We start from the raw sequence: 24,645 nt of genomic DNA on the forward strand, positions 1-24,645 counted from the left end.
TTTTAAAAAATTTTATTGGAATATAGTTACTGTACAATGTTGTATTAGTTTCTGCTGTTCAGCAAAGCGAATCAGCTATTTTGTTGTTGTTCAGTCACCAAGTCGTGTCCAACTCTTTGCAACCAGTGGATTGCCGCACGCCCGTCCTCCCTGTTCCCCACCATCTCCCAGAGTTGGAGAGCTATACATGTATGTATATATATATGTATACCCCTTTTTTGGGTTTCCTTCCCATTTAGGTCACTACAGAGCACTGAATAGAGTTCCCTGTGCTACACAGTAGGTTCTCGTTATTTATCTACTTTATACATAGTATCAACAGTGTATGCATGTCAATCCCAATCTCCCAATCATCCATCCCCTCTTCTCCCCCTTGGTATCCATATGTTTGTTCTCTATATCTGTGTCTCTACTTCTGCTTTGTAATTAAGATCATCCATACCAAATTTTTCAGTGGTTTCTTTGTTTTAAAGAGAAGAAACTTTTTTCCACTTTACAATCATGCCTGCATAACACAGGGAACTGTGACAACCATTATGCAATCATGAGGTGCACTAAGCCAAATGCTGTGGATGGCAGAGAGCAAAAATGAAAAAAATATATATATATATGGATACATCATATATTATTGAGTTGCTCAATCAATCAGCCCAAGAGTAACTCTGCATCTAAATTTTTTAGTTATTATTTAGTAAGGGTTTTCATTACTTACAGGTAATTGTATATGGTTACACAACTGCACTCATCTCACATGCTAGTAATGCTCAAAATTCTCCAAGCCAGACTTCAGCAATACGTGAACCGTGAACTCCCTAATGTTCAAGCTGGTTTTAGAAAAGGTAGAGGAACCAGAGATCAAATTGCCAACATCCGCTGGATAACAGAAAAAGCAAGAGTTCCAGAAAAACATCTATTTCTGCTTTATTGACTATGCCAAAGCCTTTGACTGTGTGGATCACAATAAACTACAGAAAATTCTGAAAGAGATGGGAATACCAAACCACCTAACCTGCCTCTTGAGAAATCTGTATGCAGGTCAGGAAGCAACAGTTAGAACTGGACATGGAACAACAGACTGGTTCCAAATAGGAAAAGGAGTACGTCAAGGCTGTATACTGTCATCCTGCTTATTTAACTTATATGCAGAGTACATCATGAGAAACGCTGGACTGGAAGAAACACAAACTGGAATCAAGATTGCCGGGAGAAATATCAATCACCTCAGATATGCAGATGACACCACCCTGATGGCAGAAAGTGAAGAGGAACTAAAAAGCCTCTTGATCAAAGTGAAAGAGGAGACTGAAAAAGTTGTCTTAAAGCTCAACATTCAGAAAACGAAGATCATGGCATCTGGTCCCATCACTTCATGGGAAATAGATGGGGAAACAGTGAAAACAGTGTCAGACGTTATTTTTGGGGGCTCCAAAATCACTGCAGATGGTGACTGCAGCCATGAAATTAAAAGACGCTACTCCTTGGAAGAAAAGTTATGACCAACCTAGATAGTATATTCAAAAGCAGAGACATTACTTTGCTGACTAAGGTCCTTCTAGACAAGGCTATGGTTTTTCCTGTGGCCATATATGGATGTGAGAGTTGGACTGTGAAGAAGGCTGAGCGCCGAAGAATTGATGCGTTTGAACTGTGGTGTTGGAGAAGACTCTTGAGAGTCCCTTGGACTGCAAGGAGATCCAACCAGTCCATTCTGAAGGAGATCAGCCCTGGGATTTCTTTGGAAGGAATGATGCTAAAGCTGAAGCTCCAGTCCTTTGGACACCTCATGCGAAGAACTGACTCACTGGAAAAGACTCTGATGCTGGGAGGGATTGGGGGCAGGAGGAGAGGGGACGACCAAGGATGAGATGGCTGGATGGCATCACGGACTCGATGGACGTGAGTCTGAGTGAACTCCGGGAGTTGGTGATGGACAGGGAGGCCTGGCGTGCTGCGATTCATGGGGTCGCAGAGAGTCGGACACGACTGAGCGACTGAACTGAACTGAACCATAATCTGTTAATTTTCATAACAATCCTTAGAGCACAAAGAACAAAATGAGACTCGAAAAAGATTAAACATGGCCAGGTTAAATAACTTAACACACAGGTAGCTAATGATGAATTGAAGCTTATCTAATTCCAAAATCTTTTTCAAGTGATTTAGAGTGGATTTTAAACAGTGGACATAACTGAAAGATAAAGGGCAATGGGAGTTGGGAATTCCTGGACTGCCAAATAAGACCAGGAAGTAACAGAGACTGAAAAAATAGGGAAGTGTCAAAAGACAAGAAGAATGGAAAGAATATGTTAGTAAAGAGTCTAAAATCATAAGTCTTTTTAAGAGAATACTGGAATGGAAGGCTTTTATTGTTTGAGTGGTCTGGATGAAGATTAGATGTAGACTGTACCTCATAGACTGTAGCTCTGAGTAGGAGGAAATTGCATTTTGAGTGGTCAAGGATTGAGTTATTAATATTTACTAGCATCTACTAAGTGACGCTTTTCTGTACTTGGGATACAGTGATGACTAGACCCTGTGGAGCTCACACTATGGTATGAAACACTGACAACAAATAAACAACTAGAACTTTGGTGTGTACAGAGTTTTGGGCCCTAGAGTCAGAGGCACTCAGTGCTATCTGATTTTTTATGAAGTTCCCTGGCTTGCAACTGAGGCCTTTACTCAGAATTACAAACAGAACATTTTACTCAGGGTTACAAACAGAAAAACTTCTACCTCTGTTTCATTGACTATCTTTGACTGTGTGGATCATAAGAAACTGTGGAAAGCTCTTAAAGAGATGGGAATACCAGACCATTTTACCTGTCTCCTCAGAAACCTGTACGTTAGTCAAGAAGCAACAGTTAGAACCCTGTATGGAACACCTGACTGGTTCAGGATTGAGAAAAGCGTAAGACAGGGCTATCTGCTGTCACCCCGTTAATTTAACCTATATGCTGAGCACATTAAGAGAAATGCTGGGCTGGATGAGTTTCAAGCGGGAATCAAGACAGGTGGGAAAAACAACAAGAACCTGACATGTGGATGATTCATGAAATCATAAGACCACTGCTTCTTGACAGGAAAGCTATAACAAACCTAGACAGTGTGTTGAAAAGCAGAGACATCACTCTGCTGACAAAGGTCCATATAGTAAGGCTATGGTCTTCTCAGTGGTCACATATGGTTGTGAGAGCTGGACCATAAATGAGGCAGAGCACCAAAGAATTGATACCTTCGAACTGTGGTACTGGAGAAGATTCCTGAGAGTCCCTTGGACAGCATGATCAAACAGGTCAATCTTAACGGAAATTAACCCTGAATACTCATTGGAAAGACTGATGTTGAAGCTGAAGCTCCAGTATTTTGGTCACCTGATGCAAGAGCCAACTTACTGGAAAAGTCCCTCATGATGGCAAAGACTGAGGGCAGAAGAAGAGAGTGTCAGAGGATGAAATGGCTGGATGGCATCACCGATGTAAGGAACATGAACTATGGCAAATTTCAGGAGATGGGAGGGGCAGGGAGGCCTAGAGTGCTGCAGTCCATGGGATCGCAGAGTTGGGACACGACTGGGCAACTGAACAACAACAACAAACAAAACACAAAAATTAAATGACAATCAGGATGACAAAGACTGGCAATTTTGTAATTACTTAAAATAATTTTACATCCACTAGGAAATCAATATTTAAATAATGAATGATCTTATCTTCTCCCATTCTGACTCTGCAATACACTGCTTAATAAACTACAGTCTATTCTTTTCCATTCCTTCGAAGTTTTTTTTCTTTCTTTTTTTCTTTTGGCTGCATCTCACTCTTATGGGATTTTAGTTCCCTGACCACAGATCTAACTCAGGCCCCCAGCAGTGAAGGCACCAAGTTCTAACCACTGCACAACCAGGGAATTCTTTTTCAGACTGATGTAAATAACTACCTACAAACAAATACAGAGTCCTTCCAAAGTGATTCACAGTTTCATTCAACATTCCCTCACTAGAATAAGCTCCCTGAGGGTAAGGATATTTGTCTATTTAGTTCACTACTGTATCTCTGACACCTAGAACAATGCCCAGCGTTTTCACTAAACTGAATAAATGAATAGATTAATAAGCAGCCACTAGATGCCAGATGCTATATTCATCTCAAAAGTAAATAAGACATTTCCTGCCCTTAAAGAGTATACCATTTAAAGGTTCTAACTAAAATAAAATTTCTTGATCTTTACTTATATCAGAATACAGTTTAAAAAGCAAGTTGTTAAGACTCAAAGTAATATCTATCCTGGATAAAAGGAATTCACTGTAGACTTCATATGTTTTTAAATTTAGAAAATAAACTACCCATTCTATCTTGAAAAGTTAGTATTTCTATCATTAGGTACTATAATTATATAATGTTATAAAGAATATTATGGTTAAGTTACAGGAAAATAGTAATTTCAGATACTTTTAAAATTTGTATTCCTTATTTTCCTTCTCCAGTCCTTTAAAGTACATTTTTTAAAAAATGAAGTGAGAATATCAGTTAATATGAAGCAACATAAAAGAACAAACAGAATCAGAAGGCAAATTCCAAAGAGATCACTGCTATAAATAGAGATGTGGAAATGTCAGGACAGAGAAGCAAAGTTCCACTAAAAACAACAACAAAATTGTATGCCAAATGAGTTTTATATCTCACACCCACACATCTTCAGTAAAGGACTTCACTGGCAAAGATTCTCCATCTTCTAATTATCTTAAAAAGTAAATGTGAGTAAAGGCAGATGTCCTAATTTTAAAAACCAAGATGTTTTTCGTTCTGCACAGATTCTTCTTTCCATCGTACCTAAAAAGCAGAAAATTTCTATCTGAAACTTAACCCAATCACTGCTGCTTCAAAAGAGAAGTTATTTCATGAAATAAGAAACACTGGACTAGGAATCTAGTCTTGCAATTAATTCTGTCACTTTGTACACAGCACTCAAGTAGTCTGGGTCACAATTTCCTCCACTATAAAATGAAAGAAATGGCCTAGATGATCCTCAACATCTTTCTAAGTTCTTAGAAAAAGTTTGAGTGAAGATGCTGCTCAGCACTATTTAGCCTCAAGGGGCCCCAACATTCAGAATCATATTCAACAATTTGTTTTTAGTTCTAGCTTGGCAGGAAAATGATAAAAATAACTACTACACATAAAACTCAATTCAATAAGTATTTAGGCTTCTACCAGCAGAAAAGTGTAAGCCAGATGGGGCAAGCCAAAAAATAAGAGGCAGTCCTTGACCACAGCCCTCTCTTACACAGAGTGGAAACTAGATAGGATAAGATCTCTGAATTCAGAACATTTACTACAGTCACACTCCAGTGTTCTTGCCTGGAGAATCCCAGGGACAGGGGAGCCTGGTGGGCTGCCGTCTATGGGGTTGCACAGAGTTGACACAACTGAAGTGACTTAGCAGCAGCAGCAGCAGCTGGGGAAACAAATTTTAATTCAGCCTCCTCATGTAAATACTTATTAAATACTCTTTTGTATAAAAGTCAGTTTTCAAACTATGATAAACGTAAGAATCTAAGATGCTTTTTTTTTTTTGGCCATGCCCCGTGGCTTGTGGGATCTTAGTTCCCTAATCAGGTATTGAACAGGCCTCTGGCAGTGACAGTATCAAGTCCTAACCACTGGACTGCCAGAGAATTTCCTTAAGATGCTTATTTTATAAAATGTGTATTTCCCAAAAATATAATTCACTAGGTCCAGGTGGGGCTCAGGTATCCACATTTTTCAAAAAGCTGATAGGGTTTAGAAACAGAAAATGTTTCTAGAGCTTGAATTCTTAAGATTATATGCCTGTAACGACCAGAGGGCAAATTGCAAGGCATTAAAAATAAGCAAAAGTCTGATGGAGCACGTAGACTTTATATTTCCGTGGTTCTCTAGTGTGGGCTGCACTTTAAAAATCAACATTTTTATAGTTTTTACAGATACAGATATAGACCAGTTAAATCAGAGTCTCTGGGAGTGGTAGTTGGGGCTCAGCCCTAACATTTAAAAAAAACTCTCCTGTAATCAATTGCAGACAACCACTGAATTAAAGACAAGATCATTGGAATTGGTCCTGAAGAGTCTTACAGTCTAGTTAGTGATGTGTACTACAAATACATAACCCCCTTGAACAATATATTTGAAAAATAACACAGCATCATCAAATATACAGGTATATACATATACACACACACACCATAAAGCACTATGTTCTTTAGTAAGGTATATTACTAATCCACCAATGCAATCAGCAATACAGAAAAACAAGCTTCTGTAACATACAACACATAGGTTCTTTAAATTCTGTAAGTAATCTAAATATTTTTATTACATTAAGAGTTGCCTTTCCATGAAGAATTTTAGCCTATATCTTGATAAAAACTAACGCAAATATTTTAAAAATCCAAGTAAGAAATGATAACTTGTGACTCATACCCTAGAAATTATAGAGAGATATGTTTCATTACTTGACTTTTTAGTAGATTCTTCATTTTTTTCCAAGTCAGGCTGCCTAAGCCCTAACATTTATTAACATGTGACCTTGGGTTAGTTAAGTCATCTATACCCCAGTAAAATGGAGATATTAATAGCACTTACCTCATAAAGCCATTGTACGGATAAATGAATTAAACATATGTAAAGCACTTACAGGTGCCTTCCCAGGTAGCTCAGCATTGAAAAATCTGCCTGCAATGCAGGAGACACAGCAGACGTGGGTTTGATCCCTAGATTGGGAAGATCCCCTGGAGGAGGTCATGGCAACCCACTCCAGTATTCTTGCCTGGAGAATCCCATGGAATGTGGAGCCTGGTGGACTACTGTCCATAGGGTCACAAACAGTGGGGCATGACTAAAGTGACTGACCATGCACCCATGCAAAGCACTTAGAAGAGTGCCCAGTATATAGCACTTTAGAGTGTATTCTGCAGTAAAGACACAGGAAAAGACATAGCCCTTACTATCATAAACCTTACAATATAGTGAAATTCTAAGTAAACAATAAATGATATTACCATGACATGGTATATGAGAACAAATAGGAATCCTTAAATTTTAGAGTTTTATACAGGTTTTTGGAAAAATGGAAAATTTTCAACAGACAACAGTGAAATAAGAGGTGAGGAAGTGTTCCTGACAAAGAGAAAGATATGGGTAAAGGCCCAGGGGCTCTGCAGTTAAGAATAGGTGGGAATGACAAGGATGGTAAAAGGCTGGATTTATGGCAAAGTAATGGTCATCAGCAAAATCCTAGAGGATCTGTCAATCTGCTAACAGCCTTTCAATCAAGACACTATTAAATCTAACATACAATCAGAGAAGAAATTTCTAATAACTGAGGGTGAGATGATACTTCTGAAAAGAGAAAACAAAAATCACTGTGTAAAAACATATGACTTAAAAAAAAATTTTTTTCAAAAACAGATTAAACTGTTCTCTCTTTTTAGTATGCTGGTAAAAGGAAGAAGTTATGTGACTTACCAAAGGGAACATGGGTTGGACTTGAGTCTAGATAGATCCTCTGGGACCAAGTCCAGAGTTCTTTACCCTACATGAAGCTGCCTCCAATTTCAGACACTAGTCAAAATGTGGTTCTCCTCAAAGTTCCCAAGTTACCTTTGTGTTAACAACCTAGTCCTTTAAAATAAATGTATTTCCTGCTTCCATTCACACAGTCTGAAACAGTATCCTACAAACTCAATCAGAAAGGATACACAAGTCATTAAGACCAATATTCAAACACCCTGAAACAACATTAACCATCAGACACCTTAAAATAACACTGTGGACCACTTACTTCAGTTTGAATTGGCCACTTTCTTCCTCGTATCTAACCTGGATCTGTTGCGACTGTGCACTGAGAAAGTACAGGCCTGGTTCAAATGACACAGAGAGTACAGGATGAAGTTATCAGATCCTTCTGGCTAAGAGTTGTTCGGATATAGATGATGGATAATAAAAGTGAGGCGAGAAGTCTACAATTTTGCCACTCAAACACCTATCCAAAAAGCCATAAAGGACTGTTTTTCTTCAGGAGCTATAAAAATCTGTTAATATTTCACACCGATTTAACAAACTCAACAGTGGAAAGACTTTTATAAGCTTAAAAACACTGAATTTGTTTCATTCTAAGCACAAATATGAAATATTAATTTCTATGTTAAGACACTGACTGTAAAATATAATTTAGCTGAACAATTAGCCAATCTCTTAAAGCACAATAAACAAGTTTTAGATTATTAGCTATTATACACCTGTTTTAAAGATGATTTATACTAGGCAAAGGGAAATGAACTTACTAAAGAAAAGTCTTATTTCATCAATTATAGTGAAATTATCTAGAGTTACAAGCAAAGTACAAATGAGTCCAAAGACTGAATAGATCCAGAACTAATTCACATATAACCAAATCAAAAGTCATTGGTTATAGTTTTCCACAAGTCAGTTGTATTTCAGGATCCTGGCTTTTACAAAAACTAAGATTTGAACATAGATGTTTAATCCAAAAAGTGTATAGACGTTGCATACCATGGATCATCCTTTCCTAATTATGAAATGTGCTGATGTGTGTTCAGTGGCTTAAGGTCACCCAGGTAGTTAGTGATAAATTTGAGATTTAAACTCAGGTGTGCATGCTAAATCACTTCAGTAGTATCTGACTCTTTGCAACCTCATGGACTCTAGGCTGCCAGGCTCCTCTGTCCATGGATTTTCCAGGCAAGTACACTGGAGTGGGCTGACATTTCCTACTCCAGGGGATCTTCCCGACTAAGGAATAGAACCCACGTCTCCTGCGTCCTCTGCACTGGCAGGCGGATTCTTTAAGCACTGTGCCACCTGAGAAGCCCCAATTATGAAATACCAGAAGACAAATTCTACATTTAATAATGCTAATTTCCATTTGATAGTATTTCCTGGTTTCTGAAGAGCTCACAGAGATATCTCATTTGAGGATACCAACACAGATTATGATCCTTATTGTAGATGAGAAATCTGAGATACAGAGGCTAAGTTCACTTGACCAAGATTACAGTCAACTAAAATGTGGAAGTGGATTTTTTTCAATATTCATTCATTCAACAAATATGTAAGCCTACATGTTAGGGACTAGTCAATGGTAGAGACAGACAAGGTCCTTACTATCCAGGAGTTAACATTCTAATAGAAGAGAGACAATAAACAAGTTAACACCTACATCATCATACAATTTTCAATCAATTCTATAAAGACAACATGGTAATTGGAGAGGACTGCAAAATGGCACAACCAGAGGTCAGAGATGGTCTAAGATGACATCTAAGCTGAGACCCAAATGACAAGGACAATTCATCCATGTGAAGGTCCCTAAGAACATATGCATGAGGTAAAGGAAAATGCAAATATAAAACCCTAGAGGCAGGAATGATCTTGGGCAGCCAGGTGGCTCGTTTCCTGATAGTAGCCTGATTATATGGAGCCCATAGGCCATTCCAGGGGATAGGATTTAAACATAGGGGAGACTATCTGACTGATGTTTTAAATAAAGGTTTTAAGCTCCTATATGAAGAAACAATTATAATACAATCAGGTAGGGGCACCTTTGAGCTTCAAAAGTATTGTTAATGGTCTGTTTCTTGGAGACCCTTCTTGGAAAGTGGATGTACGAGTGCTTGTTACTTTTGAGAACTTATGTATATAACTATATACTTTTCGCTGTACAAAATCTCATAATTTTTAATAGTAAATTGAAGAGATGTAAGGGTAGAAGCAGAAAATCTAGAATGCTACTGTAACAGCCGGGACTGACTCAGGAGCAGTGGAGGTCAAAAGTAGTGGCATGTAGAATATACCTCTGAAGGATGGTAAATACATCTTCTTGATGGAAAATCAGGGACAGCTATTAAGGCTGACCAGTGGTCAGGAAATGGCAACCAACTCCAGTGTCTTGCCTGGAGAATCCCAAGGACAGGGGAGCCTGGTGGGCTGCCGTCTATGGGATCGTACAGAGTCGGACACGACTGAAGCAACTTAGCAGCAGCAGTAGTCCTTACTGTGGAGTGATTTTGCCTCCCAGGGGACAGCTACAATATCTAGAGACATGTTTGGTTATCATAATTGGTATGGGGGCGTATGTGCTTCTGGCGTCCATGGGTAGAGGCCAAGGATTCCGCTAAACATGCTACAATGCAAAGCATCTGGTTATAAAGTGTCAACAGTGCTGAGGCTGAGAAATCCTGGTCTTGACTGATTTCAAATGGTTCCCATTCTAGAATATCCATACTTCCGGAAGACTTTACCAAAAAAAAAAAAAACTAGAAATGGCGGCCTTTATTTATTTTTAACATTTCAGTTCAGTTCAGTTGCTCAGTCATATCTGACTCTGTGACCCCATGGACTACAGCACGCCAGGCCTCCCTGTCCATCAGCAACTCCCGGAGTTTACTCAAACTCATATCCATTGAGTCCATGATGCCATCCAACCATCTCATCCTCTGTCGTCCCCTTCTCCTCCTGCCTTCAATCTTTCCTAGCATCAGGGTCTTTTCAAATGAGTCAGCTCTTTGCATCAGGTGGCTGAAGTACTGGAGCATCAGCTTTAACATCAGTCCTTCCAATGAACCTCAGAACTGATCTCCTTTAGGATGGACTGGCTGGATCTCTTTGCAGTCCAAGGGACTCTCAAGAGTCTTCTCCAACAACAGTTCAAAAGCATCAATTCTTCAGCTTTCTTTATAGTCCAACTCTCACATTCATACACGACCACTGGAAAAACCATAGCCTTGACTAGACAGACCTTTGTTGGCAAAGTAATGTCTCTGCTTTTTAATATGCTGTCTAGGTTGGTCATAGCTTTTCTTTCAAGGAGCAAGCACCTTTTAATTTCATGACTGCAGTCACCACCTGCAGTGATTTTGGAGCCCCCAAAAATAAAGTCTGACACTGTTTCCACTGTTTTCCCATCTATTTCCCATGAAGTGATGGGACCTGATGCCATGATTTTAGTTTTCTGTTGAACTTTAAGCCAATTTTTGCACTTTCCTCTTTCACTTTCATCAAGAGACTCTTTACTTCTTCTTCCCTTTCTGCCATAAGGGTGGTGGTGTCATCTCCATATCTGAGGTTACTGATATTTCTCCCAGCAATCTTAATTCCAGCTTGTGTGTCATCCAGCCCAGCGTTTCTCATGATGTACTCTGCATAAAAATTAAATAAGCAGGGTGACAATATACAGCCTTGACGTACTCCTTTTCCTATTTGGAACCAGTCTGTTGTTCCATGTCCAGTTCTAACTGTTGCTTCCTGACCTGCATACAGGTTTCTCAAGAGGCAGGTCAGGTGGTCTGGTATTCCCATCTCTTTCAGAATTTTCCAGTTTGTTGTGATCCACACAGTCAAAGGCTTTGGCACAGTCAATAAAGCAGAAATAGATGTTTTAATATTTAGAGCTAACTAAAATTATAGTATACATAAAATCTATCTCTTTGGAGGTAAATTATAGCACTCTGTAACTATGTTAATAAGGACTAACTGGTGTATGTCTAATTAATAAACTATTAAAAAATCAATTACTAATAAATGCCATTTATTGGGCAGACTTTCTCAAAGAACCACTGAAGAAAGTCTATTTAGCAATACCACCCAACACTGCTTTTAGATTTTCTTTTTACCAGTAAGCTTAAATCTATAGCCCAACACATGCACTGCTTTTCCAAATACAAATTTCCCCTATATCGAAATAGATGGCCATGCTGCACACTGAAAAAGATAATCAGAGCTGTAAGGTGGTAGGAAAAGCTAATAATAAGAGAATGATGGCCCATGTGTATCTGCGTGCATGTAACTGTTATCCGACTTATTTTGGGTCTTGAGCAAGTGGACACGTTAACTTCAGATGTAATGAAGACTGCAGCACATATTTCTCTCAATCACTGTAAGACTAGCAATGGAAAAAGTATGAAACTTAAAACTCAACATTCAAAAAATGAAGATCATGATATCCGCTCCCATCATTTCATGGCAAATAGATGGGGAAAGGATGCAAACAGTGAGACTTTATCTTTTGGGGCTCCAAAATCACTGCAGATGGTGACTGCAGCCATGAAATTAAAAGACACTTGCTATGAAATTAAAAGACGCTTGCTCCTTGGAAGAAAAGTAAGGACAAACCTAAACAGCATATTAAAAAGTAGAGATATCACTTTGCCCATAAAGGTCCGTATAGTCAAAGTTATGGTTTTTCCAGCAGCCATGTACGAATGTGAGAGCCGGACAATAAAAAAGAACTGATGCCTTCAGAACTGTGGTGCTGGAGAAGACTCCAGAGTCCCTTGGACAGTAAGGAGATCAAATCAGTCAATCCTAAAGGATATAATCCTGAATAATCATTGGAAGGACTGATGCTGAAGCTCCAATACTTTGGCCACCTGCTGCGAAGAGCTGACTCATTGGAAAAGACCCTGATGCTGGGAAAGATTGCAGGCAGGAGAAGGGGATGACAGAGGATGAGATGGTTGGATGGCATCACCAACTCAATGGACATGAGTTTCAGCAATCTCCTGAAGATAGTGACCCACAGGGAAGCCTGACGTGCTGCAGGCCATGGGGTCGCAAAGAGCCAGACACGACTGAGAGACTAAACAAAAACTCTTTGAGAACTGATTCACTAAACACGAAATACCAAAGTTGGTAAAGTTCATTTTACCTCATTCTTTGTTACCTAAGCGGAAAAAATAGGGGCAGGGAGAGAAATACAATCATTGTAATAGACTCCTAAAGCATTGTAATGTGTCTGAAACTATTACTAATGAGTCTAAACTACTACTACTATTGCAGTAAATTACGTGTGACGATATGCTCCAAAAGGAAATTACCTGGTAACTGAAGGTAACAGAAAATACATAACAATACAACCTAGCTCCCAGATGACAATAAATTACATTTGAGTTCTCACAGGTTTGGGACACTATTTCTAAGAAGCCAAGAAGCCACAAAGAATTTCTGTCAAGAAATGGATGCTGTTCAACTATAAGGACCTCAATAAAACTGGCCATGATTATATATGATATTAGGTTACTAAGTACGGCGAAAACTACATTTTAGGAACAATCACATTTCTAAAAATTAAAGAAATGAGCAATCATATCGTCACAGCCTCATCCAAAATATTTACACAAAGCCTTTGTAAAATCAACTCTAGAACTAAGGCCTCCAGCCTGAATTCATCCCCGCTTGTGATAAAACTCCAAACTGACAATCTAGAAGTAAAATACAGGGACACTTTACTACCCTGAAAATCAGGCCGCGTTGCCGTTAGGCCGGGCGGACGTTTTCGGCAGCATCACCTCGCGGCGGCGGGGGCGCGCTCTCTCCCAGGCGCACTCCCGGCCGCAGCGCTCTCGAGACACTGTTGCGCCGCCGTTGCGCCTGTCGACGTCACCTGCTTCCCCAAGGATACAACAGAATGACCCTCGGTGGAAAATCCACCCACTCTACTCCCTGAGGCGGCGGCCAATAAGACACTACTCCTTTCCTCCGAGCTTTCAAAAATTAAAGCGAACCGCACTCGCCCCGCGAGTCTTTACCCACCACCAAAGTGGGAAAACCGTACCACCTTAGCTCAAGGATGCACAAAGAGGCGGTGCCAAAGTAAACCCCATTCTCGCGAAATATAAAGACAATTCTCGCGATGTCTCCTCGCCTTTTTCTAGCCTCACCCCTCAAGCCTGCGCGTTGCCTCAAAACGTCGCGAGATTTTCTTCTCTCAGTCTCCGCCCCTTTACGGCACGATGGTCGCACAAGAATGCGATACAGGCTTGACGGCCGCCATTTTCTTTCTTTCTTAGCAGTTGGCTGAGAGGTCACTGGGAAGAATCGGTAGCGGCCACTGTAGTGTAGGCATGGCAGACTATTCAACAGTGCCTCCACCCTCCTCTGGCTCAGCCGGTGGCGGAGGCGGCGGCGGTGGTGGTGGAGGAGTTAACGATGCTTTCAAAGATGCACTGCAGAGAGCCCGGCAGGTAAGTCTGGACCGCGCGGCGGGATCCCGACAGCTCACGGTAATTGGCCGCCGGCTGAGTAGGCCGCTACTTCTTCGCGCGTTAGGAAGAGGAAAGAAGTGCCCTTCCGGCCTCTGAGATGTGAGAAGACTCACGTTTCTCCACGTTGGTAATACTGATTAGAAGCTGGAATTCGGGTTTTGTGTTCTTAGTGTATGAGCCACTTTGAACCCCAACGCATGCTCTGCGAAGATGGCTTTAGGTTATTCTCCCGGTTCTGCGGTACTCGCGCTTTTTTCTCCAAAGAGTTAGCATTTCCTTTTCTTCTGAGTGAACATCCACTTCCATGGGGTAAAGCGCGCGTAGTTTTACACAATAGTGTGGAAGCTTCTAGTAATGAGTTTGGGAAAGGACTCGGGTCCGTCTGGAGGAGCCATAGTAAGGGAAGGGACCTGTCATTAAAGCAGTCTTTAGAGCTTCCAGCCCATTCGAACTCTCCCGCAGTTAATCTTTCGGTATCATTCACTTTCACACATTCAAGGAAGAGAATTAAGGGAGCAGCAGTACCCGGGCTGGAATCCTCCCTCAGGGCGGGATTTACGCGTGTTCTCTGGCTCCTTCCCTCTTCTCAAAATGGCTTCAGGTCCTTCATACCCGAAGTTTCAGTTTGAATCTGCCTCTCAGTTCAGAGTCGTAAACTGACCAAGGACTCTTTGTATTACGTAGGTGCGTACATTAGCCCTGAAGGCACTTCTTTCCCAAACGGGAGCTGTTAAAAGAAGTAGTAACGTTGTGCTCTAGGATTTAATTTGAACTTTACCTTCCTGTAATTTTCAAATGTATGATGTCGGTATGAACTTGTGTCTAAAGCAAAAGTAAGAATCTTTGTGACACGATACTTATTAGATGCTAGACATTTTTGGAATACAGTGTTAAGCTAATGGTAATCAGAAATCAATTTTGTGGTATGTTTTGATAACATTAGTTCACTTCGTTAACTTACTTTTTAACCCCTAGTTGGATTAAAGGATCGTTTGACTCAGAATCCATAAAATCTGTAGTGATGTAGCATATCGGTCATATTTTAATAATGTGAACATATTATAAATAAAAATGTACCTGTACTTGTTTATAATCAGAAATTTTCCAGATAGTCAACAGGGGAATACCATTAACACTAATTATTCGATTTGTTTACCTAATTTTTATTGACTATTTCTGAACGTGTTTAAAATCGTGACTGAAACGTTAATATAATGACAGCAACCCTGTTAGAGGGGTTTTTAGAGAAGACTCAACCGGAATTAATTTATTCAAGCAGCATATTGAATTAGTTTGTTCCATACACTATACTTCGATACTGGAGACTTTTTTGAATGTGTTAATTGGATTTTTTTGCTTTCTAGGAAGCCATGATATAGTCAAAGAACTAAATGCAAAAGAGTAGTAGTATCTGATTAATGCTTTCAAAGCGTAGACAAGATTTAGGCACTGTTAATTCGTCCATTTGTTCTGTAAACATTTATAGAGTTCTGTTGTGAATCAGGTACTGTACACATCACAAGGGAGTGGGGTACCCTACTGCCAAAGGACTGATATTTTAAGCAAGGCATTAAAGAATGAGAGTTTGACCAGTGGATAAAGAAGCAGCATGCGCTAAGGTATGGGGGTTTGGGGGAAGAGAGTGAAGTCATTGGAGGATAGGGTTGGGTGGGGAAGGAGGGTGGAATATGACCTGAGAAAAAGTGAAGGTGGATACCAAGTTAGAATGCTTTTTTAATATAGAAATTGTCCTCAAACTATGAATTTCTTGTCCTGCAATAGAGTTTACACGTGTCTTTGCTGTGATTTGATTATTTCTACAGAATTGATCTTAAATCTGATATTCTCAAGTTTAGCATTTGAGTTGAATTGCCCCTTCTCATGGTATTTGAGAATGCCTCCATATATATTGGTTGTAGCTGCTTGTCTGATTATTCAGGTGTGGAGTATAGGGAAAGGTGTTTGGGTTGAAGGAACAAGTTAGGTTAATATTTGAACCACTTTTTTCCTTATTTATATTAAATGGATTCTGAATTGTATTTCCAAAATCTCCATCTAACCTTAAGTTTCTTTTCTTTGTCCAGAGGATTATGCTATGTTCTTTGGAAGGAAGAGGTATAAGAACAGCTTATTGCCTTCAAAGAGCTACATACTGGTGGGAAATCTATTGGCATTTCAGCTGAACAGTTCTTTGTTACGTGAGAAAGCAGCACAAATGATTAGGGTCCCTGGACCCTATCTAGTTAAAGCTAGTGGCGTTTACTCCAGCTGATTGTTGCCATCTGGCAGTGGAGCTCAGTCTTTTTTCCAGAGAAGTCTAATAGTTTTATTTTTAAAGTGAAGTTTTCAGATCTATGAGCTAAATCTAACACAAGGGCACCAAATTGCTTCTCTAGGGTTTCCAACGGTATAGTTTAGAAATTATATTTGGGTATTTCAAGCTTTATCTGTAGAGGGTGATATTGTAATTATTTGACTAGATATTTAATGATCACACTGATAACAAGTTCTGTCCCTGAAACACTGGAAAATTAGTATATATCTACTTTTTTCCCCTTAAAGTTATATGAAGATAGAAGTAAATCTGAGACTGAGTAGTAGATTGCAGGTTAAGCAAGATTATCAACCCTCATCACTTCCCCTCTAAACTATTAAATTAGTCGTTAGGTACTCAGTTCTTTAAGTCTCTTCCTTGATAATTGTGAAAGTAATTCAGACTGTTATGTTTGAATAAAAAGAAAAATTTATAAAATAGAACTCTTGGCTTTTTACTTACCATTATTCTCTTCAGCATTTGAGAGTTTTGTTTTGGGGGCTTTTTTTAGTAACATATTTTGAGATAGTATAGTAAAGCTTGGTTATGATAGTAAAGACTTGGGACTAAAGAGAGGGGACAATATTAATAAAGTGGTGGCCTAGTAATATTTCTAGCTTCTTCACATTTCTGGTACATGGAAACAATCCATTGGGACCTTTCCCGTAGTAGGTACTCAGTATTTATTAAATTGAATCAACATATCTTTAACGAATTAGTGATGAAATTTTGTTTTGAAAATAATTGCATTCTTTCAAAATGTATGTCTTTGGCCAGTATAAATAAAAGGCTGTTAAAATTTTTGCACCAAACATTTGAAATCTTGTGAACTCTGGATTATTGTTGAATTCTAGTGTGCTGACTTGTTCATAGTAACTGGCAATTTATATGCTACATATTAGGTCTCTGTGCTAAGCGTATGTGTATTAATTCATTTAATTCCCACAATTATCCTACGAGGTAAGTGGAGAAACTATTTATCTCTTTTGTACACAGAAGATGAATGAGGCACAAAATGCTTAAGGAAATTTGGCAAGGACACAAAGCTGTAAAACCAGAATTACCACTGACCCCAAATCACGGTTGGACCCCAAAGCCTAAGGAAGCATGTAGACTGAAACTTAGGAGATAGTCATTTGGGGCATTTAGGTAATTACTTCTGAAAGTCAATCTTTTGTGTGCTATTGTTTGTGGTTTTATTGTTTTATTCTTGAAAATCAGGTGGTATGACTGAATCTTTTAAATTTTCTTTCAACTCCAAAATTCCTAAATTCTAGGAATAATCAATGAAGAAAGTTGGGAAATGCTAAAACAATGAAAATACAAAAAATATTTACCCTTTTGAGAAGCAAGGAGAGTCCAAATAGAACACTCGTATTTTTATTGTAAATTAAAATCAAAGAAGTTGCCTACACTTAGGTCTGCTGGTCTCATAAGAGTTTTATATAGCTAGAGGTTGAATTTTAAGGATTACTATTTCTCTTAAAGTAATCCTGTGACGTAACCTAGCAAATATATATTTAACTGGTCGAATAGTAGTAATTTTACTAAAAGTTTTTCACTGACGTTTTTAGTGAAGGGGGCTTCCCAGGTGACACTAGTGGTAAAGAACCCACCTGCCAATGCAGGCGACGTGGGTTTGATCCCTGGGTCAGGAAGATCCCCTGGAGAAGGAAATGGCATCCCACTTCAGTATTCTTGCCTGGGAAATCCCATGGACAGAGAAGCCTGGTGGGCTACAGTCCATGGGGTTGCAGAGTTGAACAGGACCAAATCTAAACACACACAATGTTTTTATATTGGTTTGGAATTTCTGAGATGGTGTTAACTGGTTCTTCTGAGTGAACTTAATGATCAGTTTTCATCTGGATATTTTTAGAACTATCCAATAAATACGAAGATATCCAATTAAGTATCCTTTTTCTATCCAGAAGTTCCTTGGAGTTCAAGGAGTGCTGCTTTGCAAACTCAGAGTATTTATAAAAGCTAATTGCAGAAGGTATTGCCAGCCTAAACTATTTCCTTCATGTATATTGTTTCTCAGACCTGAAATACTTCCCTTAAATCAGTGCCCAGCAGCTAAGTTCCTTTGCAACAGTTCAGATGGTCATTGCTTTAAAACTGAAGTGGAAAAGCAATTTTCAGGTGTGATGAGGAAAATTTTCAGAAATAATATTAATCAGATCAAATATACAAATACGCTTTTGAGAAAGTGAAAGATGATTGATAGCATCAAGAAATACATACCTCTTATCAAGCATTTTTTTATTTAATCCTAATATGCTTTGTAGTGGGTGTTTGCATTTACAGATGAGAAAAAGGGAAATCTGGGAACCCTGGGAAATATATTTGGTATATGGGAACAGGTAATGTAAGTATCAGGACTTATGTGATACATTTTGAATTCAGGTTTTAAATACACTTATCCTTCACAGTTTTCTAGTTATAATGAAGCTTGAGGCACTTGGTTTAGTTCCACATCAAGATCTCTCTTTGGAAGAATACCAGTCATCAAAAGTTTCATTTTCTCTTTAACTTTTATCATGGAAAATTTCAAACATAGTAAAAATTCAAAGGATAGCATCAGTGCATCACCCATCTTTGGTGACTACCCCTTTAGTAATTTCCGTGGAGCTCTGTAGAAATTGGAACTTCACCATTGACTTACTATGCCTCTTGAGATGTTTTTCAGTTTTAAAATGATTATCTCATAAGCACTCTATCTCATAGAATTGTTGTGGTGATTCAGTGACAAAATGAGTATAAAACGTTTATTACAGATAGTTTGGTCTGCTGGCACTCAGCAATTTTATTCCGTTTCCTTTTTCATAGAAAAATGCCATAAATATCCCCTGGTTTTGCCTCACTTGTGAGGCTGGTATTTTTTTATACAACGTTTGCCCCAGAACGTGGTTCTATAATAGATGTACAACTTCCCAGGTTTCCCCCACACCTCCACATTTCCTTAGAAAAAGATTGTCCAGAAGTATTACGCAAGTAACATATTTTAACTCAACGTATCTAAAATATTGCCATTTTATTGTATTGAGTATAAAAATTTGGGGGATGCTTTGTATTTGTTCTACAGTTTCACTACTTAATGTGTCTTTTACACTTGAAGTACATCTCAGTTTGGACTAGACATATCCAGTACTCACTGACCAGATGTGACTGGCATTTTACACCTTGTTAGACAGCATAGGCTTAGCATCTCATATGCTGTTCTCTCTGTGCCAGCCAGCACATGGTCATGGAGAAGACAGAACTAGGAGTCAGACTTTCCTCAAAGTTCTTTAGTCAGTCTTCTTAAAGATTCCTAATTGATTAGTTCTTTGTTTTTATAGAGATATATCAGAAATTTTCAGATAACTGTCTGAAGTTATTAATGATATAAATTGAATTATTTTGTCTATCAAGTTAATTTTCTTACATGATAGATATTTAGCATATGTGAGGAAATTTAGTTCTGAATAGTTAAAGCTATGATACTGTCCTTAATGATGATATGTTTTGTTTTTTAAGATTGCAGCAAAAATTGGAGGTGATGCTGGTACGTCACTGAATTCAAATGACTATGGTTATGGGGGACAAAAAAGACCTTTGGAAGATGGAGGTAAGTTATAGCCATAAATATTTTAAATTGTTTTACACAGAGTTTAGTTGAAGTAATTTTCATTGCTTTTCAAGTGTTCTTTTTTTGAAACATTGCTTTTATCATAAGGTTCCTAAAATTGTAAGGGTTATATTGGCCTCAGAAGGAGAGGGGGTAAAAAGAGACCTAAACAAGGTAGGTAAAATTTGAGTTAACCAGCCAGTTTTGTCTTAGTAGAGAACATCATTTTCCCTCTTTTAGGATTGTGCCAGATTGATAGTTTGCACAGACAACTTGTTAATATACTGAAGTAAAAGTCTAGGAAACATTTCACTGGTTTTTCTCATCATACATGAATTAATCTGAGATGCTATATTCTCATTACTTTGTTATTTTAGATTTCACTTTAAAGGTTGAAGTTGCTATATAGTTTGCTACTTTTGTGTGTTGCAGGTTATACCATTGTTACCTTTTTGTTTGCTTTAGTACCTTGTTTTGTGTTTCAGGTTTAACTCAAAATGTGGCTTAAAACAGTAGATATACAGTGCTTTGTATTTTTTTAAAAAAACATAATTGTTGAAGCTTCTGAACTTAGAAGTCTGCACGTATTTTTTATTTTAGATTTGATGTATGAATTTTGATACATTTTCTTTTTGCCCTTTTATTCTTTTTTAAAGGAGGATTCTGAATGAGCTTATAGAATGTATTTGTAGCTTTTGATCAGGAGTACTTGGTTTCCTTTTATTTAAGTGTCTTTCACATTTATAGTGAGGTTTTAATATACAAAAAAAAAATGAGCTAATGATGCTTCAGATGTTGTATGTAATGTATTCTTTTTATTTTATGTGTAGATGGCTCTTGGACAAGTCCGAGCAGTACAACACACTGGGAGGGAATGCCCTCTCCTTTTAAAGGCAGGAATTTTTATTTATTACCTGTGTTCAGTATGTAAACGTGAAATAAACCAGTGGATTCTTAAATGGACACAAATATTTCTTGGATTATGTGTCTGAATTTTTGCTGCACAACATTCTGATGTTTAATCATTTAAGTTTGAAGGGGGGAGGAGAATGTAGTACTTTGAGCTGTAGGTTGCCTATTCTAAGGTATGCATTGTATTCATGTGTGTAAAGGATGTAGATAAAGATGAAGTCATGTAGTTGTTGAGTTTCTGCTGAAGTTTATGCTGTGAAATGTTTGGTTAGGAACAGTAGAACAGTTTAGCTTGAGATTGCCTTGTAATGTGATTTTTTTTTTTTTTTACTTATTTTGCATAGCTTTGTGTTCATTGTCAGGTACACTCAGCTTTTGATATGTCAAAATTTCACATTTTGATAGGTTCTTTTCCTTCCAATCTTCAGTTCCTACAGTGGGAAGCATCATTAGACTTTAGCATGTGATGTTTTGCTAACTAATGGACTAAATACTTTCTTGTATCATTCTAAAGTGATTGACATACATTAAGGTCAGTGATTTGATTCAGTAAAAAAGAATTTTCTTTTAATGTCTGTGCATCTTTTAAACATGAAGAGCATGAAAGAAGTGCAGTTTTCTTTGTTTCGATTCCTAAGTGTTTGGGCTGAGTTTTGGTGGTTTTGGTTCAAATGATAAACCACACCCTCAGCTACTTCCATAAATGTTTATATTGGTGTTCTTGATTGGGTATGGGGGAGCTGAGTCTTATATTATTGGCAAAAAATTAAAAGACTCTTTAATTTTGCAGATCAGCCAGATGCTAAGAAAGTTGCTCCTCAAAATGATTGTAAGTATTTATTTTAAATTTGGTTAAAAACTAGATTTTGATAACAATTTTGTTCCTATGTTTTATGGTATCTTTGAAGTTATTTGAAGGCCATAAATTTTCTTTTGGAATGAATTTATTTTTAAAGATATACCTTCTATCTTTATAATCTTCCACTTCTGTTACGGCAGTGTATATATTATAAGATTTGGTTGCTAAATCATTTTATGTATTCAATTTGTTTTATAACTCCCACTTTTTAATTGATAGATAGTTATTATATTTTCCATTATGGTCTATCATTGGATATTGAATATAGTTCCCTGTACTGTACAGTAAGAACATACTGCTTATCCATATATATGTATAGTTTGTATCTGCTAACCCCAACCTCTCACTCCATCCCTCCACCAGCACCCTCCCTCCACCAATCACAAGTCTGCTCTGCCTATGAGTCTATTTCTTGGATAGATTCATTTGTGTCATGTTTTAGATTCCACATCTAAGTGATATCACATGGTATTTATCTTTCTCTTTCTGACTTCATTTAGTACGATAATATCTAGTTGCATCCACGTTCCTGTGAATGGCAATATTTCATTCTTTTGATATGTAGTAGTATTTCACTCTGTACATATATCATATCTTCCTTTATCCATTCTTCTGTCAACAGACGTTTAAATTGTTTCCATGTCTTGGCTATTGTGAGTCTTGCTGCTGTGAACATAAATGTTACAGTTCCATTTCTTAATCTTGGCTTAACACTTGAAAAGGACATTTTTTAATGCTATTGATAATAATGTCTGCCCTTTCACTGAGTTTCTTGCCAACTCTGTTGATTTTAAGTATTCTGTGTAAAATTTTATTCTTTTCAAGATGTTGTCTTATGACGGGAAAATTGTAGAATTGCTTTAAGTGATGATATTGTTAAATATCTGTCAATTTAAATAAAATAATTTGTATTTCATTTAATTTTTTGGTAGCTTTTGGAACACAGTTACCACCAATGCATCAGCAGCAAAGGTATAGTAAAATAAAAGCTTTTCTAAGAGTATTTTGCAAGTTTTAGTTGAATTCAATGTGAAATATAACCAAGTTGGTATATAGTGAATATACATGTCTGTATGTGTGTATGAATCCTTTAAAGCCCTTGACTCAAATAGGTAATCGTGAATGATCAGTTTTCTTTTTGAGTGAGATACATTTATACTTTGGAAGGATGGATGGAATTAGTCACCCTTTGGAAAAACTAAAGTGATTAAAATAACTTAAAATGATACTTCTGAACTGCACCCCAACTGCTTTTTTAGCTACGTAGGCCTCAAATTTTGACTTTTGAGTATTTTAAGTGTGTGCCTACAAGCTTAGTTTAAGCTCTTAGAAGCTGTTAGATTTCTATGTTTATTTTTATTTGTAAACAAATTATGTTTCTTCGAAGAAAAATGTTAGTTTCTGTCATTTCTTAGCAGGTCTGTAATGACAGAAGAATACAAAGTTCCAGATGGAATGGTTGGATTTAGTAAGTAATCTAATTTTTTTTGAAGCTTTGAAAAGACATAATCAAAATACACTTTAAAACCTTCCAGCAAATAATTTTCTTTTTTCTTACTAGTAATTGGCAGAGGAGGTGAACAGATCTCACGCATACAACAGGAATCTGGATGTAAAATACAGATAGCTCCTGGTAATGTTACTCTCTTGCTGTAATTTTCAAAGTCACAAGATAACTAGCATTTTTAAAGTTTTTAGTGAAAATGATGCTGTTACTCTTTTCTTGGCCTAAGATTTTTGTTTGTTTTTCATTATAGACAGTGGTGGCCTTCCAGAAAGGTCTTGTATGTTAACAGGAACACCTGAGTCTGTCCAGTAAGTATGAAAATCATGTTCCAGTCCCTCCTTCCTGAAGGATGTTGTCCCTGCAATTGAACCAACTTTTTTTCTGCACTGTTACTTTTCCCCTTTTCTAGAAAATTTTTAATAGCACATAAACATGCTTAAAAAAAATGCCTTTATCTGACCATAAAACCATCTTTGAACCCCACATTTCTATTTTTCAGGTCCGTTTTACTAAAAAATAGGAAGGTGGTCACTGCTTGAATCTTCAGCCTTGATTTCTTTCTCTAAATTCCAGATGTATATATCCTGTTGCTTCCTCAGTATACATCTCAAAGTTTAGCTTGTTAAAAACAGAATCATTGTTTTTCCAGTCCATACTTTTACTTGTCTAATTCATGTCATTTCATTGTATGACAACTGTTCTAATACTTTATCTTTCTTTTATGATTCATTTATCCATAAGCAACTCTTGGTCATTTTATCTTTCATAATTTATTTAGAATTCAGCCTCTTCTTGCCACCTTCCATGTCACCTTATTTCTGGCACCATTTGCCTGTATTACTGCAAGGTGTTTCGGGTTTTTTGTTTTTTTAGCTTTGTCCGATTATAGTACAGCCACACTGATCCTTTTAAAATGTGAGTCAGTTCATATACTATTTTGTTCAAAACCCTCTAATGCTTTCCCATTTACAGTAGAAGTCAGTGTCTTTATCATGGCTCAGGTTCCCTTCCACCTTTCTCACTGCGTATTTTGCTATTCTCCCAGCTCACTCTGTTCTCTTAGCCGCTTTTCTGTTTAGCCTCTTCTCTATTTTTTCAGGACACCAAGAATGCTTCTCATTTGAATCCTTTGTATTTCCTAGTTCTTCTCCCTGGGATGTTTTTCCCCCAGATGTTTTCATAGTCACTCCTGTACTTAATTCAGGTCTTGGCTTAAATTTCTCCTTATCAGTAAAGTTTTTGTTTATTTTCATTTATTTACTTTTTGATTACTACTATGCAGCTGCCTGGATCTTAGTTGCTTGACCAGAGATTGGACTCATGCCCCACTGCAGTGGAAGTGCAGAGTCCTAACTACTGGACTGCCAGGGAATTCCTCATTCATCTATTTTACATGAAA

At 37.7% G+C, this 24,645-nt stretch overlaps 2 protein-coding genes across 35 annotated transcripts in view; one reads left to right on the forward strand and one right to left on the reverse strand.

Moving 5' to 3' along the window:
- Positions 1-13,648, reverse strand: part of DNAJB4 (DnaJ heat shock protein family (Hsp40) member B4) — a 44,468-nt gene extending 30,820 nt beyond the window's left edge. The window contains exon 1 of the mRNA XM_040232525.1: positions 13,290-13,648. The gene's annotated coding sequence lies outside the window, so the exon portion shown is untranslated. The remainder of the gene's footprint in view (positions 1-13,289) is intronic.
- Positions 13,649-13,730: 82 nt separating this feature from the next.
- The window catches only part of FUBP1 (far upstream element binding protein 1), a 34,068-nt gene continuing 23,153 nt past the window's right edge, over positions 13,731-24,645 (forward strand). For 15 of the 34 annotated variants that reach the window (XR_005719532.1, XR_005719531.1, XR_005719533.1 and 12 more), the window contains exons 1-8: positions 13,731-14,020; positions 19,878-19,968; positions 20,799-20,861; positions 21,671-21,709; positions 22,672-22,711; positions 23,155-23,207; positions 23,301-23,372; positions 23,497-23,554. Coding sequence is in view for 28 of the 34 variants with exons in the window: in XM_040232483.1 (XP_040088417.1) it covers positions 13,901-14,020; positions 19,878-19,968; positions 20,799-20,861; positions 21,671-21,709; positions 22,672-22,711; positions 23,155-23,207; positions 23,301-23,372; positions 23,497-23,554 (536 nt within the window). In the remaining 6 variants the exon portion in view is untranslated. Of the gene's footprint in view, positions 14,021-14,096; positions 17,505-19,877; positions 19,969-20,798; positions 20,862-21,670; positions 21,710-22,671; positions 22,712-23,154; positions 23,208-23,300; positions 23,373-23,496; positions 23,555-24,645 lie in introns of those variants that run through there. The other 19 variants (XM_040232493.1, XM_040232504.1, XM_040232496.1 and 16 more) reach the window with 4 other exon arrangements.

This window comes from Oryx dammah, unplaced genomic scaffold (genome assembly GCF_014754425.2).
Source record: "Oryx dammah isolate SB20612 unplaced genomic scaffold, SCBI_Odam_1.1 HiC_scaffold_28, whole genome shotgun sequence".
Lineage (NCBI taxonomy): Eukaryota > Metazoa > Chordata > Mammalia > Artiodactyla > Bovidae > Oryx > Oryx dammah.